Below are 18646 nucleotides of genomic sequence, written 5' to 3' on the forward strand. Positions count from 1 at the left end.
GCCGGGCGCCGCCCCAACATGGCCGCCCGCAGCCGTCTCTGCGGCAGCTCGAGGCCGTGCTCTCATTGGCCGCGCCCGCAACACCTGACCAGCCACGCTGCGCTGATTGGCCATTACCGGGAGAGCAGCCTGGCCGGGCAGCAGCGGCGGGGAGCCGGCGGCTGCGTTTCCCCGAGGGCCAGAGCGGCGGCCGGGATGGCGGCCAGAGCACCGCTGCTGAGCTGGTGAGTGCGCGTGCGCCGCCGCCTCGCTCCCCGAAGCCGCCGGGGCGCGCGCAGCTGCCCGCGCTTCCCGCTCCGCCCCGCCGCGCGCTGGGGCGCGCATGCGCCGGCGAGAGCGCGTGAAGGAGGGGGCGGCGGCCGCCCGGGCGGCGGGAAGGGGGCGCCATCTTGGGCCGTTGGGCGCGAGGGGGCGCGGCCGGCGCTGAGGGGCGGCGGGCGGCGGGCGGCTAAAATAAGCGGGCAGCAAACGTCCCGCAGGCGGTAACTCATTTCTCAGTCCAGAGAGGTGAGTTGTGTGTCAGTTAATTTGTGAGAAGGACAGGAATAAGTCTTTCCTCGTGCCTTGGAAGATACTTCGCTTTCATTGTATAATCCTCATCAGAGGAAGGGGCTGTATCACAGGCTTTTATTTTGCMTTTTTTTCCTTTTTTTTTTTAAGTGGTTTAGAGGGCAGGAAGTCCTTAGGATTACATGAACGACAGCATCTTTTCTGAAAAACTAAAAAGAGGGATTTTTTTCCTCAAAATTCCAGTAAATTCAGCCCGATGTTTAGTTTCGATTGAGCCACGCCTTCTGAAAGTGTGTAACTCCCATCAGTTTTCTCTAGCTGCATCTAGATTTTATACCCATCTGTTAATGTCGTCTTTCCTTTTGGACTGTGAAAAACATGTTTATTTTAGTATTGAAGACCCATAAGAGATTTTATTCTAACATTGAAGACCAGTAAGAGATTGGACAATATTTATGTAGCATGTGTAGGAGGGAATGTGTAAGCACTGTAGATAGTCTCCAGATTTTTGTATATAATTCTGTTTTGTGTTTCTCAGGATCAAAATTTGACCTTTAACTCATTGTGTATTGCAATGTTCTTGTTTTGTTTTGTTTTTCTTACTAGGGATGTTTTACCAAAAAATGGTACTGAGGTATTTTTCTCACGAGAAACTTATGAAAAATACTCATTGGCTCCAAGCCTCTCTGAGCTATGGACGTTGTCAAACAGGTATATGCTGTTACATTACGAYTTTGTGCTGTTTTTCATTGTGCTTTTGATGCACACTCTTGCTTGTTTTGGGTTTGGTTTCCTGTTGGTTTATGAAAGGAAAATTTCCAGTTACCCAGGGCACAGGCTGGTTACAGATGAGGTCTGCGTACTGKACTGTGCCCCACACGTGTGAGACCTCAGGAGAGTGGGTTGGGGCTGCTGGTCTTCTGTGTGAGGTTGGGTTTGGGCGTGGATTTTTTTTCTTTCTTTCTTCTTGCATACCAAAGAGGGAACAAGTTTGACAGACGCTCTTAGCCAGCCATGTTAAAGTTCCTGTAACCCACGACCTAGACCTAGTTCTTCCTGGAAATCTACGTCTTGCTGTCTCTCTCTGTCTAACCTGGCTTTGTGGAAGTCTGCCAATACTCTCTACATCGAAGTTCTCTTCACTCATACCTTTGGGAAGCTGCTGACACTATTTTTACAGACCCAACTCTGTGTGTTAGCTACAGTGGAGACCTGATTAGCTCCCTGACTAATGAGTAAACTGTACAGATTATTACCTGAAGAGTAGGAAATGAAATGCTGTAGACAAAAATGGTTTGGGTACAGATACTATTGATAACACATTTCTGAGATCTTCTTTACTTATTGTCTATAAAATAGAATAGATATATTTGTAATATTATATTATTTGTTTGACATAGTGAAAAAGTATTGTTCTCATGCTACCGGATGGCAAAAACTGGAGTATTGGTAAGCTAGTAGGGAGGTACAACTAACGAGCTGCTGCTAGTGGACTGGCGTTCACGGGATTGAAGAATAGGGRTGGAGACCGAGGTAGCGACTGTGTTGTGAGTGGGGGAGCTCAGTGTGCGCAGAAGCAGTCAGCTCCAAATGGGGAATTGCTCTGGTTTTCTGAACTAACACTGAGAATGTGGTTTTTAGGGGAAGAGATGTCCACATCACATGACTGCGTATCCCACATGTTTAGCTAGAAAAAAGGCTTAAAGTGGTTTTCCTGGCCCATCTCTATCAGGGTAACTTTGCCTGTACTGGCAGAGGCGCACACATCCTCATGGCTTGCTACGGGATGACTGATGTTCCTGCAGGATTCTTCCTTTAGATACACACATCAGGATTTCCAGGCTGCATGGCTGCAGTTAGCAACGGGGTTGTGTTCCGTTGTGTACGATAAAAGCAGATTTATCGTCAGAAGTAGGGTTGCAACTACAGTAAGTTAGAAAATACGGGAACTAGGTTAACTGGCCGTAATCAGAGGAAGAGAAATGGAACCTATTGGGGCAAATAAGAAAATAAAAGCTACAAGAAGTTTGTTGATTTGTATATTGGGATTTCTGATAAATATTTACTAAAGTGAATGTTTTCTCACCATAGCAGCTGTGAAGGCAGGTTGCTGATAAAATGAAGGAGAAAAATTTAAGCTGTCAGCTTAAATAAAGGATAATGCTGTAAATATGGACGGAAAAGCTCTGTCAGATTATTTTGGTTTGCACCCTGATGAAGGTTGTGACAGCACTGCATACTGGAATGATCTTGATGTGCTGCCGTTTCATTCTGTGCTGAATATAGCCAATTTAAGCTGCTAGAATTCCTTGACGTGCCTACATTGGCATATCTGAGTCAGCATCTTGTCGCTGCTGCAGCTTAATTAAATTTGCCAGTTTGTGCCACAAGGATGGACATATTCTCATATTTGGAGAGACAGCTGTGAAGTATTATTAAGAGCTGTGGACGTGATACTGTTGGGTTTGAATAACACTTGAGATGTTTTCTATTGCTGAAATTGTATCTTAAAAATACATTTTTTTTTYCCAAAATCAGCAGTTACTGGTCATTTTGTTAAACTTACGTATTTTCCCTTTTAAGGACAGTTATTTTATATAGAGAAGACCTAAGCTGGCCTTCATATCCTGGAGTTTTAAGAATCAGCATTATAATGTTACTTCTCTGTTGTTTTTAGGGCTGCTACCTTGCTTACTGTTATTTTTGTGTGATTTAGAGTTGAAAATGAAACTCTGAGTTGTGTACTCTATTCTTAGGAAAACTCTTCACTGAAAACTGAAACTTATATTGTAAGAATTGAGCAATTTTAATTTACTTCCTTTACAGTGAAATAAAGGCTTTCTAGTTCAGGGGTTATTGTTTACTCTCTAACTTCGTTTTGTACGTTAGACCTTTTTAAGTACAAATTGCTTCTGAATACAAATCATCAGTGGTTAATAAGGAGGGTGTTCCAGAGCAAAGAATTTGAGTTTCATATTTGGCTTGTCGCCTCAGTATTCAGTGTGCAGACTACTATGTATGCTATCTTGTTTTTTTTTTTAAAAAAAAAAAAAAGTTTTCTAATTAAGTGCAATAATAGTGCAGCCCTTCCCTCCCTCCCCCTTGAAATCAGTGGCAAACCTGCTGTTGGCACACAGGGTTAGTGTCATTGTCTAGGTAAAGTTTCAGAATATGAAATTCCTATGATATAGGGTAGGGGTTAGAAAAATACTATTTCCCTTACAGTGCATTTTGCTGGATTTGAAGTTTAAGAGCTTGCATGAGCGCTGTTATTAAGTTCTTTCTGTATGTTTTCTTTCAGACAGGCAAATAAAAACACAGAGGTCTTGGCAAATGCTTCGGAAGACAAACGGAGTTGTAACGTGCAGGCTGCAGGTCCAGTTGAGGTGAAGGCTAAAACTACGGCTGATGATCAGCCTTTTCCAGAACCTAGACTCCCCTATCCATTTACCTCTTGTTTGAGTGAGAAGGAGCAAAAAACATATTTATATCTGATGACTAAGTACTCTAAAAAACCAAACCATTTTCAAGTTAATGCAGCAAGTCAAAGAGAAATGTTCACATATATGGTAAGTGTGTTTGCGTGCGTGTATGTACACACAAACATCACAGAAAAGAATTATACATTTTTGTTACTGTTGTTGCAAAGAGTAATGGCAAAGTAGCAAAAATTGTTTTAAAATTCAGTTTGCCCTGTTTTCCTTTTGACCTATATTCTTATGAATGATAATAAATGTTTTAAGCGTTCAGGATAGAATTTTTAATATAGATGGAAAGTGTGTTTTGTTATTTATTATTTAAAAGTATGAGGTTGTTTTTTTGTTTTGTTTTTTAAGCGGTAGTATCTTGCAGTAACTGTAGCTCTTTAATGGCTGATTTAAAAACGAATTAGAGAAGAAAGTTTAAAAATTTACCCTAAAGCAATACGGTGATTATAGCCTTTCATAATGGCATGTAGCAGTCTTATGTAAAAAGATGAATAAATTTTTTTGTGATCTTTGACATCATCCTGTAATGGGAACTTTCCTCGTTAGCAGGTGAGGAGACCTGCATGTTGACCTTCTACGCTTGCCACATCACAGCTCGTTGGAGTAGAAAGGCACAAGCTCACGCTTGCTGCTCAGTCTCAGCAAGATTATTTGAATAGTGAAAGACTATGTTTCATGTTGGTTGGCTGCATCGTTTTAGTTGACTCCTGTATATGGTAGTTAATTAGCAAATGTTTTTGAGCCACTGCGTTACATATCCCATGCCTCCTCGCTAATGTTAATTCTTTAGCAGCGGGAAATCAGTACCTCTTGCATTGTTGTTACTAACGGTGTCATTGCTTATGAAATCAGAACTCAATGCCTTTGTCACTCTGTCGTGTCAACTTGCTCCAACAATGTCTTGTAACAGTTCTTTTGTTTAAACCACCAGTGCATAATCAAAAGATTTTTTTTTTAAAGGAAGTAAACCTAATCTTATGAAATTCTGTGTTGAATGCATTTAGAGTTTCACGGAATTCAAAGATTTACCAAACTGAGCAGCAAATGGGATCTGTGCCCTTCCTCATACCATTTCCTGTCCTGTTACTTTGGAAATTTTGCTGTTTACCTACCCAGTGTAGGGGATACAAGCAGAATTGTGTCTTAAAAACTGTTCTTTTCTTTTTCTTTCTCCCCTACAGCAAATGAAAGAGTTAGTAAATGCTGAAGTTTCAGAATTTATGAAATTTGCTCAAAATGCTGCAAAAAGCTGCACCCAAGACTATGATACCATCTCTGAAGATGCACAACTCTATACTGAGGTGAATGGCAACACTGTGTTTAATTCTTTCCCTTTTAAACAATCGTATTGAAAGATGCATGTACACTGCTTGTAGGAGCTGATGTTGACAGAACTTTTGCTGATTCTGTCTTGGAATGAAATGTGAGGAGTCTCCTTACCTCATACKCTGTCCAGCCTGGCAGGTCCTGCAGCTTAGGTGTAGCTGGTAAGATATAAGTGAGGTCATTGAATGCAATACTGTACGAAAGTTTAGTTAGCCAGCAATAAAGGATGTGACAGCACTGATTACATTTGGCAGGGARGAATTTGCATTTTAAGCATAAATTTACGTTGGTAAGCTTCTGGGGCATATATATTCAGAATAATACTAAGCTTTCCACTAAACTAATATGTTATTACGTCACTTTTTGTCAGAGGTTAGTTAGGCCTTAATCAGAATAATCTGCAAGTTCATGCTTTCTTTAAATACCCGGTTTGCTGATTCTAAAATCAACAGCGAATGAAACTCTACATCATTCCAACAGTTTGGATTAACATATTTTGAGAAAAGAATTCCAGAATACAGGTTCATTAAACCTTTACATCACTGGGTTGAATTTTTTACTTATGTGAAGCAAATTGAAGACAACYTTTTCTTAATTCCGAGGTCTTCTCACTTACAATGGTACTTCTTGAACAGTCAGTTATTAAAGAAAAAAAAAAAAAAGTCTGCCATATCTCATTTGTAACACCAAGAATATGAATGGCTAGAGTTATATTTCTGTCTTTGTTTTAGAGGAGGGCCTACTAAAACAATTTTAGATTTAAGTTGGAATTTAAGTTTCTGTTATCAGAGAACAAAAACGTATAATTAAAATATTTGTTTAGTATATAATTAATGTAAATGTTTTCTAATAGTGTCTTATGTTACCTGAAGTGGTCTAGTTAAATATTTTTTTGCTAAAAATTACAAATATTAGAGAATAGGGGCTTTAGTTAAAATCAGAAAGATTGCTTTAATTTCACCATAAAATTTTATTATATACCTTTTAAAGCACAAGATAAATTTACTCTCCCATTAAAACAGTTTGACACAAACATTGTTACGTTATCACACGTGATAAAAAGAATCCTACATTTTTGTTCTAAAAAAATAGGGAAATTGGCTTCATTATTTTATATCTCACATTGTGCATCTGTTTTTCTAAGGCAATGATCTTATCTTCTGGTTAGAAAATATGTCTCCAGTCTTTAAGTCTTGCTTATAGTTAAGTTCTTAGAATTCTTAGAATTACATCTCAGTATTGTTTCCATTTCATTTTTAAACAGTACTTGCAGAAACAACTCATCATAACTACTAAATAAAAACGAAATACTTGAGTGCTCAGTTCAGATATCAGTAGAATTTAGCTCAGGATCTTGTGAGAGCAAACTTCAGTCTTAAATCTTTACCGTTTACAGCTTTTAGCTGGACTTGTATAAATCAAGTAGTAACATAAAGGAATAGTACACCATCTAAAAGCCTGGCTAAGTAAGCAAGCTGAAAAGGTAACAAKTAACCAGTTCAGCACAATTAGATTCAAACTGTACTGAACAGTCTTTTTTGAGTGGTCTAAGCCTATGTGTATCCTTTGTGAACCTTGCGTGTAAGTGATTGAGGAGAATTTAGAATACATTTCAGTTCTGATACAAGTGATTATATGATTATTATAGAGTCTCACTGTATTGGTATCTCTTAAGTCTTGAATTTAAATTCTACTCGAAATTTGAACAGTTGAACACATTAGCAGTAATCTAGGAAATAGGTCAGTATTTTTTACAGAAAGTATATGCAAATGTAACTATTGCAATTGCAGGAGGGTTTTTTAAATGAAATTATTATGGAAGATAGCAATGCATAATCTTTTTCTTTCTTTTTACATTAGAAATTATTACGTGCATGTATTGGACATGTGCAAAAGTATCCTGAATTTTACACACTCCAGGAAATCATAAGTATCATGGGAGGAAAATTTAACACGCAGTTGACCTTTAGGCTGGAAAAAAATCTTCTTGTAATGGTAATACCTTACATATACTTTTTGTTTTGGGATTACTTTCCAATAAGAACTACATATGAATTGTATTATGCAGAACTCTTCTTTTATGTGCATTATTCAGTGCAAGCTTGGGTCAGGGGTTACAATGTATACTGAAAATTGTTTGCAAAGTTAAAGTATTTGGCAAAAGGACTATAAATCTGTTAGTTACATGTTTACAACAAAAAGTATTACATTAATTTTTTTTAATTATAACATCAACTTTATAATGTATCTGCCTAGTTCTTCATATTTTTCATTATAAAAAGTGGAATTTTTTGGTCCGTATGATTCCGCTGCAAGGTGTTTTCTGGTACGGCTTTATTTTGTTCAAGGGTACAGCAAGACGTGCTGAAACACAATTCCCTACCATGCCTGTTCAACTACCTGTAGATTATAAAACTGTTGCATCTATTGTAAGTCCGGAAGAAAAGGCTTCTATTATGCACAGTGTGAGTAACCTTTTCTTGTGTCATTATTATGTCATATGTTGTAGAGAAGAATGTGTGTGTCTTGGGGGGGGGGTTGTTTTATTTTTTTGTATTACTTCTATTATTATGTCATGAATAATAATCATACAGCCTTCTTCAAAAATCGGAATATCAGATTTTATTGCTGAACAGCATAGACTCCATTTCTGACTTGAAAAATTTTTAATTACGATCCATTTTACTGCCAAATATCCAATGTTGCTGTCTGTGTTCTTCCACAGAGAAGATCATATCAATTACTTTTCTCATTATGTAGAGCTTGTTTGTTGTCTGCTAATTTAAGGAGTTTGTTCATCAGAAACCAAACCTTCAACAGAGAGGCTGTAATTGGAGAGGAGGGTGTTGCTTAAGAAGGTAGCAGAGGTGTAAGAGGAGCATGATATATCGCGAGAGGTGATAAAGCTATAAGCAGAGAATATTACTGAGGTTGTCTGAGATTGGTAAAATAAAAAATACAGCTAGATTTCCCCCCCCCTTTTCACTTGCACTCACCCTTCTTGATTTTCTGTCATGGTCCCAAGTGCTCCTGGACTTCCATTTTTTTCTCAGTCCCTGTCCAACCTCCTCTGCTCATGGAAACTGTAARCATCATTTTAAATACACTTATTTAAATTCTGAATTTGTATTTTTCATGTTTTTATATTTAAGATTCGTGATAGATAATGTATATTTAAAGAACTGTTCAGTTTTAACTCCACTTCAGTGTTAGGCCTCTTCTTAATATTACTATTAATCTGTAAGATGATCTGTAGTATGTGTGAGTGATTCTCCTAGTCTTGCTCRCACTGTAATGCAGTCCCATATTCTTCTATTCTCCATATTCCTATTCAGCCTAGTAATTCAAATTAGTAGGAATGAACTGAAAAATCAAATACGCTGCAAGCTAGATGCAGCCAAAAAACTTAGGTACTTTATACCTTTTCCTTTGATTCTGMACCCTGGCAGAATGATGATATTTGGGCATTTGTAAGTTTGGGGCTTTTTAATTTGTGTTTTCTTTTATGAATTTAAACTTRCATATGGCAGACTATAAATGTCTTTTTCTTAAAAACCTTTAAAAAAATTGTATCTTTTTTTTTTCTGGTTTAGGATATTAGTACAGATTCAAACGCAGAAAAACTTGCTTTGAAATACTGTCCTCACGTTGTTCTAAGTAATCAATCATTATATGCTTTACTGAATAATCATGGGCTAAACTATAAGGAACAGTGGGAAATTCCAGTTTGTATTAAAATGATCCCTGTTGCAGGTATAGTATGCTTTTGTGTTATAGAACTTGTATTTTTGTCTGTGAAGTCCTCTATGTTTTCTCATAATCCCTTTCTGTTGACTGAAGAGTCCAACTRAAATGGTAAAAACTGCTGAGAGAAGGTAGGAGATGGTCTGGTTTAGCCTATACAACAATAAAATAGTTTAATTTTGTTTTTCTTTAGGAAGAAAAAAGCCAAGGTAAATGAAAATGCTAGTTGCAATAAAACTTCAGATTCTCATGCTTTTTGAAGCAGCAGCCCTCTAAAATGCAGCTATTGGAAAACAATTTCTCTTAAGTACTTTCATGTTCTTTAATTTTAAAAATCAAATGAAGTAATAAATTTTAACTAACTGAGTACACATCTTAAAGGACGACAAAAAACTGAAGTTAGGGTTTTTCAGCATTAATTTAGTAAAGAGTCAGAGGACCTTGTTTTTTTTTTAAAAAAAAAAAAAAAAAGTTTAATCGCAGTTATCCAAAGAAGTGAATGTTAAAAAATCCATTGCTGTAGTTTGCTCTGTCCTCAAGGAGGAAAGCTGATAGCAAAGTCATTTCATAGTTTTCTGCACGTTGTTCCACCTTGTTACTGAGAATAATAACAACTTCTAGAGGTATTGCCATTAACACTGCATTTAGACACGCAGYTATTTTCTGTTGTGCACGAGGGAAAGAGAAGTCAGCTAAATGTCCTTTTGCTTGTTAAAACTCTTAAACTCTGCTTCTCAGAAAGAAAAAAAATCATGTGAAGCTGTTAAAGCTATTAGTTTAACAGATTTCAATAAGCTGAGGAGAAAAATTCTGAAGATTTAGGAAAAAAAGAATTGATAAAAGTACTGAAGTAGCAAAAATTTCCTGGAACTAAAGGACCAGTTTATGTCATAGAGTAAAAAATTCACATTTAGAGTTTGTGGATGATGCTTCTCCCAATTGCAGCAAAAAAAATTTAATTAAACTGATCTACTCATGTGAATATTCTAATTCAGATAGATTTCCTCTTGTATTTCCTCTTTGGTTTTTTTTTGTTGTAAGATTTGCAGATAGCAAACTACTGGCTAGCCATAAATAAGCTGACAAATACCTGCAAATCTTTAAATTTTTCCTTTTCCTCCATGAAATAAAATGAACTTATTTGTAATGACGAGCCTGATCCTTTCATGTGAACTTGGTAGTTTTTAAACCTAGTTTATGGATCTGAAGTTACAACCTAAATGGCATCCAGACTATATTAGCCCTCTTGCATCGATTGTTTGTTTGTTTGTTTGTTTGTTAACTGAATACGTTTGATATGGCAGTGAAATACAAGGAATGTTGAGTCCTAAATTATTTTTAAAATTGTCTATTTGGAACTGCATTTAAAACGTGATTGTCTGTTAACCTGTTTTGCTGCTGCAGGATCATAATTCACACTGTATCTAGACATATTTTTATTTTCTGTAATTAACAAGAGGATAGTTTTTCATTTCTTGTAACATAAATTTGGAATGTATTTGAATGTAATTGGAATTTGAAAGAGTAGTTTGTTATTTAAATCATACAATGATTGTTTTTTTTCTTTCACGTAATCTTTTTCCATTCTTTAAAAGATAGCAAACCAGCCAAAGTGGTTTATGTTGACTCACCTCTTCTGAAAAAGGAAATGACAGTAAGAGAGAGGAACCAAATCTTCCATGAAATTCCGATGGACGACTTAGCAACTAAAAAGTCTTACGTATCGATTTCTGATGTATTGATGGACAAACCAGCTGAGGAAGAGAATTTTCAGTGGGATGTATGTAGCTTCACCACTTCTTTTAATTAATTAAAAAAAACCCCAGAACACTAGATTTAGAGTCTCTGAGCTGCATTCTAGCTTTTCTGCCTTGGAGTTACATATCCTATTTCTTAAGAAGTCTGTCTGGTTTCTTGAAGGGCTTCTACAACATCTTTATCTTGGCTTTAATGTTTACGTCGTTAAACTGTATTTCAGCTGGTGTGGCACATTTAGGTGGACAAGGCTTTGAATTAACTCTGAATGGTTTAAGATATTCCACTTTAAATGCAGTATGGTTGGTTTGTTCATTCATTTTTTTCCAGTTACTTCATCTGTACCTCAACAGTCCTAATGTGACTAGTAGAACGTTTTTTGCATGTTTCAAATTTAAATGTTTTATTTATAGTTAATATGTTATTTGCCCCCCTCCCCCCCATCCTTGTTTTAAGATACCTTCTGACACCTATGAGTGCAGGAAGATTCCTGTTCCAGATGACCTGGGGATGGATTTTGATGATGATGTTACAGAACTAGAAACTTTTGGAGCGTCGGTCAAACTCTCAAAGAATTCTAAAACAGAATATACTTTTCCTAAAGTTGGTAATACTGGTCCAGTTCTATCACGTGAACTAAAAGTGGACAAAAAATTGACATCTACCATAAACAATGTAGGTGAAGAGGGAAGAAGCACAGTTTCTGAGCAAGGATTTTCAGCYGGCAAAGTGCAGCTTCCGTCCTTTGGCATTCTGTGCTCCAAACTTGAAGAAAATTCATCTCATAAAAGCTTTCACTTAGAGGAGGTAGAATTGAACAAAGCACAGCACCTCATGACAAMGGAAGTATCAGACATTGAAACAAAATTAAATACTTCATCTAATGCTGCTACTTTCAAGAAAGAGTCTGATGCACAAAAAAATAAGAGTTGTGCTTCTTTGTGCAGTAGTGATACTGATGAAGATCGTTTGATAATTGATACAGAATGTAAAAATACTGATTATTGCAAATCAGCTGTAGCAAATACTTTTTCCAGCATCTCAGCAGAGACTTCTACGTCGCCTTCCTCCATCCATATGCCATCAGAAACTGTGACTGAATCCCCAGATAATGTGGATCTGGGGAAAAATGCTTCCAGAAAGCCTGCAAAAAGGTTGTCCAAAGAATTTGATCCTGTTGGACAGATTTTGAAAATGCAAACTGAACTCCTCAAGTCACCTTCCCCAAAAGCTCATGAGCAGCCGCTAGTGAGCTGTGAGAATTCTAACTCTGCACCAACCCATGTACCGCCATCTCCAAAATCATCGATGATCTCCAACACAGAAACTGCACCAGGCCCTGTCTCAAATTCCAGCAACTTGTCTAGAAATTCCTGGACATGGCTTTTCCAAGGACCTCCAAAGAGTAAGTAACACTCTTTGTCATGTATGGAGTAAAATTTTAAATTTTCTGTAAATTTAAGAGAAACTGATTTTAATTCTGTCCTCTGGAAAATATCCTGATAGTACCTCTTTTATGTTTGTTTAAAGACGTGACTTAAATTTCTTCTTCTTTTTTTTTTTATAATACCTTTTCTGTATGAGAAATACTGTTTTGCATGTGTAAGAGAAATGTTTGTAGATGTTCATCCACAGAGTTGTACATGAAATGTTATCTTATTTTACTGTAGAGGAATGAAAGGTTGTTACAGGCAAGGATTTTGAGCAAGAAGTGCCTGTGGATGGAAGGAGAGAAAAAAGGAGGGTCTAGTCTGGGAGCTCTAAATGCTATATTCTATAAGTTTTTTACAGTGCTACTGAGTAGCTAGAGCCTAAGACAAACGAGAGTGAGCCTATTAACGTTTTAATTAAAGCAAAATAGAGGAGGAGAAGTCGTTTGATACTAAAATGAGTTATTTTTAGAAATTCCAACTTYTTAGTAGTCTAGTCTGTGAGGAAGTCTGCAAAAATAGTGCCATTTTTGAATGACAAGAAACTTTAAATTTTCTGCAGAAGGAAAAATTAATGAAATTATGCAATTAACATTATAAGAAGTCTGTAAATTTGTGTSTCTTAAGTTCTGAGGCTCACAATTCAGTCACTGTTCCCATCGGTTCCGGCAGGCTGGGGAGGACACCCTACAAGTCACCTCTCCAAGTTTTCCTGCATTTAGCTGGAAGCGGGACTTGGGCTATACGCAGGTCTCCATCCAGAACTAAGTCTCAAATATCCTAGGGATCCTAAAGTGTGAGGGTTTTCCGACGTGCCTTTGTGGCTTCTGAGCTCTGCGCAACTGAACATGCCAACCCGGTGTCGGGTAAGCTCACAGGAAACCAGGCAGGTTGCTGCAACACAGATTCTCTTTTCTCAAGCCTTTAATTGAAGTGAATCTGTGTTTTCTGGTGGAAGATGTTTCACTGGAATTTTCTGACCAGCTGTCTGTTCAGTCACAGAGGAATTAATCTGTCTGTAATGGAAATAATTGGAGATTGAAGTTTGGATTTTCCTGATTTAAGATGGCCACTCTCTAGGCTTTTAAACAACACATCATGTTTATCTACAGGTACACTGTAGGCCTTGGCCGCATCCTTGCTGTGGTACGAGAACTAGTTGCAAATGTGAGAGAGAAACCTGGGGGGGGGGGGGAAGTGAGGAGACCCTGGATGCCCCAGAGGAGCAGAATTGGGGCTGCAGGGGGCTCRAGAAGCATTCCTGCCTCCTGGTAAAGACACAAGCATATCTTTCCTTTTCTGCTGATGGTTTTTAGGAGCATAGAGCCAGTAAACCTGTCTGATGTGGTTGATACATGTTATGTGGTTAGATCATCAGAAAGAGGAAGGGACAGGATGATCCTTTAAATTAATCTTTGTGTTCTACTGGCTGAAGTAAAGGAGAGGAAAGGAGGTGTAGGGAAATGTGCTGTTAGTAGAGATGGAAATGTAAAAGATAGCTGTATTAAATGAAACTTTCAGTTTACTCTGTTTCAGCTAAAATTCTCTTATYGTTACATAACCTTCATGTTAATTTTAATTGAATTTAAAATTCAAAATTAAATTTAATTTTAATGGTCATTAAAATATACTTGTCTCCTCTTCCTCAATTTGAGGGATTAAGTTGTGATATTCTCTTTTTAGAAAACCAGAGTGTGGAATTCAGATGTTTGACAATTGATAATTGTATTTTTTAATAGAAACAGTAAAACCAATGTTGCTGAGGAGCTAAAGTGTAACTGCGAAAGAATACTAAGCAGAAATTGTTCAACAAAATGAAAGTTGTATAGCAAGCTAACAAAAAAAAGGCCTGTCTTCTCTGTGGAAAGACAGAATTAAGTTAAAAATTTTACTAATTGAAAATAATTTTCTGTCATTTGGATGATGATCTCTCATACTTACTGAAAGATGTTCATAAGATCTGAAGTTTCATGTTAAATGTATTTGATTTTATTCATAGCACTACAGCAGTATCTATTTGTAGTTGTAGTTTTGGCGCACACTTCTACATACCTGCCGGACAAAAAACCAGAAGAGGATAAATTTTCAATACAAAATCTTAAATAGGTTGGTGTGTAGTCATTATGTTTTTTTAAAATGTTTCCTTAAAGTAAATCTATAGGATGCAGGGATGCTTGTTTACCCGCCTGAAAGCTGCATTTTGAGATCTAGAGTTTCTTCTTGGAACCGGTTGCCCGGAGAGGTTGTGGAGTCTCCTTCTCTGGAGATATTCAAAACTCACCTGAATGCAACCCTGTCTACCATGCTCTAGGTGACCCTGCTTGAGCAGGGGGGTTGGACTAGATGATCTGCAGAGGTCCCTTCCAGCCTCAACCATTCTGTGATTGTGTGTGTGTGATTCTGGATATGCTGGTATTAAAGTTGAAGCAAATTCAGCTTGGAATGCAGAGTTGAGCCGTTTAAGGAACTATTGAATGGATGACAGCTCTCAGGAGACATTCATTGTCAATAGACGTTTGATTTCCTTTGTGCTGAGTGTAACTTCACTGTGACTTAAACTCCAGCCTTTGAGCTCCGTACAGACATGGAGTTTCACAGCTCCGTTTGCACAAGAAATAGAATGATTAAGATAAAATATGTGAGAGTATTTAATAATATACTCTTACATTGGACATTATTCATTTTAACTTATTTTGAAATACGTGATGAGTGACCTCTTGTGCCTAATAGGATAGGGTTTTTCCCTTGCCAGATCCTTATCAAACTTTTTTTTAAAGAAATTCTACTTCAAGAGAGAAGAAAGCTAGTTAGTTTTACAGTGAAGTCTACAAATTTTTAATTTTCTGTTTTATGTATTTTCTGTAGGAAAGTTGCCAAATGAACTTGAGATGCTTGTTGAAGACCCTTCAGAGTATACAGCACCTGAGAATGGCAACCTCGTATATAAACTATTCAGTTTGGACAATCTGTTGTTACTTGTACGTTGCAATGTGCAAAAAGTAAAGACAAGGCCACGATCCCATAAAAAGAAAACAGCCCAAAAGGTACAAATTTTGCTGTCAGTCTTTTTCTGGCTGTTTATTCTTTTATTTAGTGTTAACTGATGTGCTCAACTGGAACTTTTTCCTTTAACAGACTGTCATTATTTAAGGTGTGCTGAGTATCTCTGGAATTAAAAAGGAGGTATGATGTGTTTCCAGTCCAATTGTTTCCAATTGTAGCTCTTCTTCAATGTACACCTTCTTAAGTAAATATTTGTTGCAGCAGGGGAGGCAAGAATAACTTACGATTCTTTAGCCTCACTTGATTAGAACAGATAAGCAAGTGTGATTCTGCGTTTCTTACAACCACCACATTATAATAATAATCGTGGGTAGTTATACTAATGCCAATTTGAACTATTCCTAAAACTTAATGCAGTAATTAGGTTTGCGGCCTAAGGCTTTGAGATTCTTCGTGACTGTAAATACTTCAAAGCAGAACTGAACCTTAGTATTACACCTAGTTAAGCAGAGAGAGATAGGATAGAGTGAACTGCAGAGGGTACATTTCAAAGAGGATAGTAYGTCCCATTCATTCTGCTTGAGGGGACTGTATGGAATACATTCTCACAAATTGTTTATCTTAAGAAATAAAAAGCTTTAAATGAAACCAAGATACTCCTCATTATGTCTGGAGAAGAAAAGCTTGTTCTGGAATCCTGAATAATTCATCTATCTTGTCAGGAGTCCTCTCAATGATTTGACAAATTTGGTTTGGTATCTCCCTCCCCCCAAAATAACAGAATTTTAGGCATGCATACACCTAGTGAGGTGATTCTGCTCTATTAAAATAGAAGTATCTTTGTAACTCTTTGATTGTTTGCTAAGATTTCCTTCTCAGAACTTTATTTTGAAGAAATGTCATTTTAATATGGATACATTGCTTATAAATGCTTGAGTAGCTGCTTTGTTTCATAAATCGCATTTCCATGTTGCTTTTCAGTATTGCTAACTTAATTGCTGTCTTTTTCAGCACAGATGGAGGGGTAGTGTTAGTTTTAAGACTTTTAATATTTGCATACCACTTCAAACTTTTAAAGTGCTATGTAAAAGTAAAACAATAATTGTTCTTTTTTTACTAGCAARAGAATAGCTCTTCTAGGAAAGAGTGAGATGTAGATTAAAAAGAAAATGAGGCAGGATGAGGACCCGTAGAGGTGTGAGAGAAATCCTTCTTTGCGTTTTGTCATCTCCATTGGCCTATGCTTTCATGGACAGTCAGAAACTGAACGCTGTTTTTATTTTTGAAAATATTTGCTGACAGTTGAACTCTAAACTTTCAATGAGGAGCGTCTTCAGTTCTTGTCTGTTAGTGTTAACACAGAAATGTTAAATTCTGATTTCAAATGAGATTCCAAATACTAAGTTCTGATTTGAAATTCTGACATAGAGCATAAATGACAGCATACCATTAAAATAATAAGTAACTCAGAAATATACTGCTTATTTTTCTRAAATTCCTGAAGAGGGCAGTAGAGCATAGAAATGTGAAATTCAAAATAATATATTCCTATGGAGAAATTACTGCAGCTTTTATGTAGGAGTTTACTAAGGCACATAAATGTGTGCACGGGCACACACATGTATACACACATTTTTTTTTTCTATTTCATCTTCCATTATGTGGAATCTGTGTAGTCTTAAGTTCATCTTAGAGATTTGAGCTGTAGTAGAAGATCATGATGACTATGAATTAGAAAATGTGATTCTATTGCGATATTTATTTTTGGACATTGAGTGATCATTTCACTTGTATTTGCACTTTTATAGCCTGTTCCACTATTCCTATTGCCAAAACTAGAATATCAAGGCTATTATGGTGTCGAAGCTCTTACAGAAAGTGAAGTGTGTCGACTGTGGACAGAGAGCATGTTGCATTCTGAATGCTCATTTTTTATTGGTAAGCTTATGTCAATTTTTAAGAAATATGTATGTATGAATACTCACAGAATAACAGAAGAGGAAGATGCTTATGGTGTATTCCATACACCGTAAGTCCTCCTTATATTTTTTCTTTTAGTTTTCTAAACTTGTTTTTTACTTTTCTCTTAAGTTAGTACTGTATCTAAAACTGCTTCTGGGCGTCAGTCATGCTTGTCATGCTTTTCATGCTAAAGCACCTAGTAACAGTTATTTTCAAGAACTGTGTTTATTTGCTTTTCAAAGAAAAATGTATATGTAAGCTTGAATTTAGTTCTTTGAAGTTAGCAATCTTTAGGACTATAAGTATCTTTGATTTTGAGCCGTTGTCCTGTATCATGCAGCAGATGGAAACAAGAGAGGATGAAAGGGAAGTCAGTAAAGCAGTGGGTTTTTTTTAAAAAATTAAAAAAAAAAAAAAAAAAAAAGGAAAGAAAGAAAAAGGGAATATTAGCAGGAAGGTATCCTATTGAAAATGCTATTTTGTCCAGAAACAAAACACAAACCAAGCACACTAGCAGTTACGGAGAAATTCACTAACAAATTTCCATTAAAATTTCTGCTTTGATGTTTATAGGATGGCTTCTTTAAAAGTCCAGAACTACAAAAGCTTAAATTCGTGAGTATATGTTCTATGTACACAGCAAAGAAACTAAACTAATGTGGCCAGATTTTAAGAGACTTTTTTTTTTTAAGACTTGTTTGATACTAATTATCTGGTAATCAGCAAGATTTTAAAAAACAGAATTTGCAACAGTTAAAGTGGTTAGTCAAAATGTATTTAAAAATGTGTTTGGCACTTGGTAGAGAGTGAGGGCAGTCCTGTTTGTACAGTAGATGAATGTTCTGCATTTGGGACTTCCTCACTTTCCTGTTGTAGAAAGATTTGTCTTGTGTTTTTGGTTGTTATGGCAGCAGTTGCGGCCTGTGGTTGCCTAACCTTTCCAATTATGCATTGAATTACCATTTTTAGTCTTCAAAGTCTTTTCTCTTATTTCTTAGCAGCTTACATAAAGACACTGTTTTAGAAATGCTGAGTTATTTCTATTCTTTTACTTACAGAGTTTGTCTACCTTAAAAGCATAAGGGTTATGTGAAATCTGGTGTGTTTGGAGCACTAGTTTTGTTGATTGCATCTACCTTTGTCTACTATCTAAATTTAAAGCACGAAAGTGGAACTTAGTTTGCTGGGGTTTTTTCCCTCCAAAAAATCTTTGCACAGTTAAAATAATTATGCACACAGTGCTGCAATTTATATATTAATATACTCTAAGCGATGCATTTGTATGGAAGGGATAGAATTCTAGAATGGGTAGAAGGGCTGGTTTTCACTGTGGCCTAATAACTCTTCTAGAAAGCCTTGCTGATCTTGCATTTGTAGAGTCGCAAGCAGTGTGGGGGAATAGTGAAGCTGTAGAGAGGGCTCATTGCT

The 18646-nt window shown here is 36.8% G+C and overlaps 1 protein-coding gene across 2 annotated transcripts in view; it reads left to right on the forward strand.

Annotated features, from left to right (window-relative positions):
- The first annotated feature begins 111 nt into the window (after positions 1-111).
- ICE2 (interactor of little elongation complex ELL subunit 2) overlaps positions 112-18646 on the forward strand; it is a 28867-nt gene continuing 10332 nt past the window's right edge. For both annotated transcript variants that reach the window (XM_085303286.1, XM_085303287.1), the window contains exons 1-11: positions 112-224; positions 1117-1221; positions 3812-4079; positions 5180-5299; positions 7185-7319; positions 7673-7789; positions 8918-9077; positions 10664-10848; positions 11280-12228; positions 15119-15297; positions 17065-17194. In XM_085303286.1, coding sequence (XP_085159412.1) covers positions 196-224; positions 1117-1221; positions 3812-4079; positions 5180-5299; positions 7185-7319; positions 7673-7789; positions 8918-9077; positions 10664-10848; positions 11280-12228; positions 15119-15297; positions 17065-17194 — 2377 coding nt within the window. In that variant the 5' untranslated portion in view covers positions 112-195. The remainder of the gene's footprint in view (positions 225-1116; positions 1222-3811; positions 4080-5179; positions 5300-7184; positions 7320-7672; positions 7790-8917; positions 9078-10663; positions 10849-11279; positions 12229-15118; positions 15298-17064; positions 17195-18646) is intronic.

The sequence above is a fragment of the Rhea americana genome, unplaced genomic scaffold, assembly GCF_003343005.1.
Source record: "Rhea americana isolate MKP2758 unplaced genomic scaffold, rheAme1 scaffold_2, whole genome shotgun sequence".
NCBI classification, from domain to species: Eukaryota; Metazoa; Chordata; class Aves; order Rheiformes; family Rheidae; genus Rhea; species Rhea americana.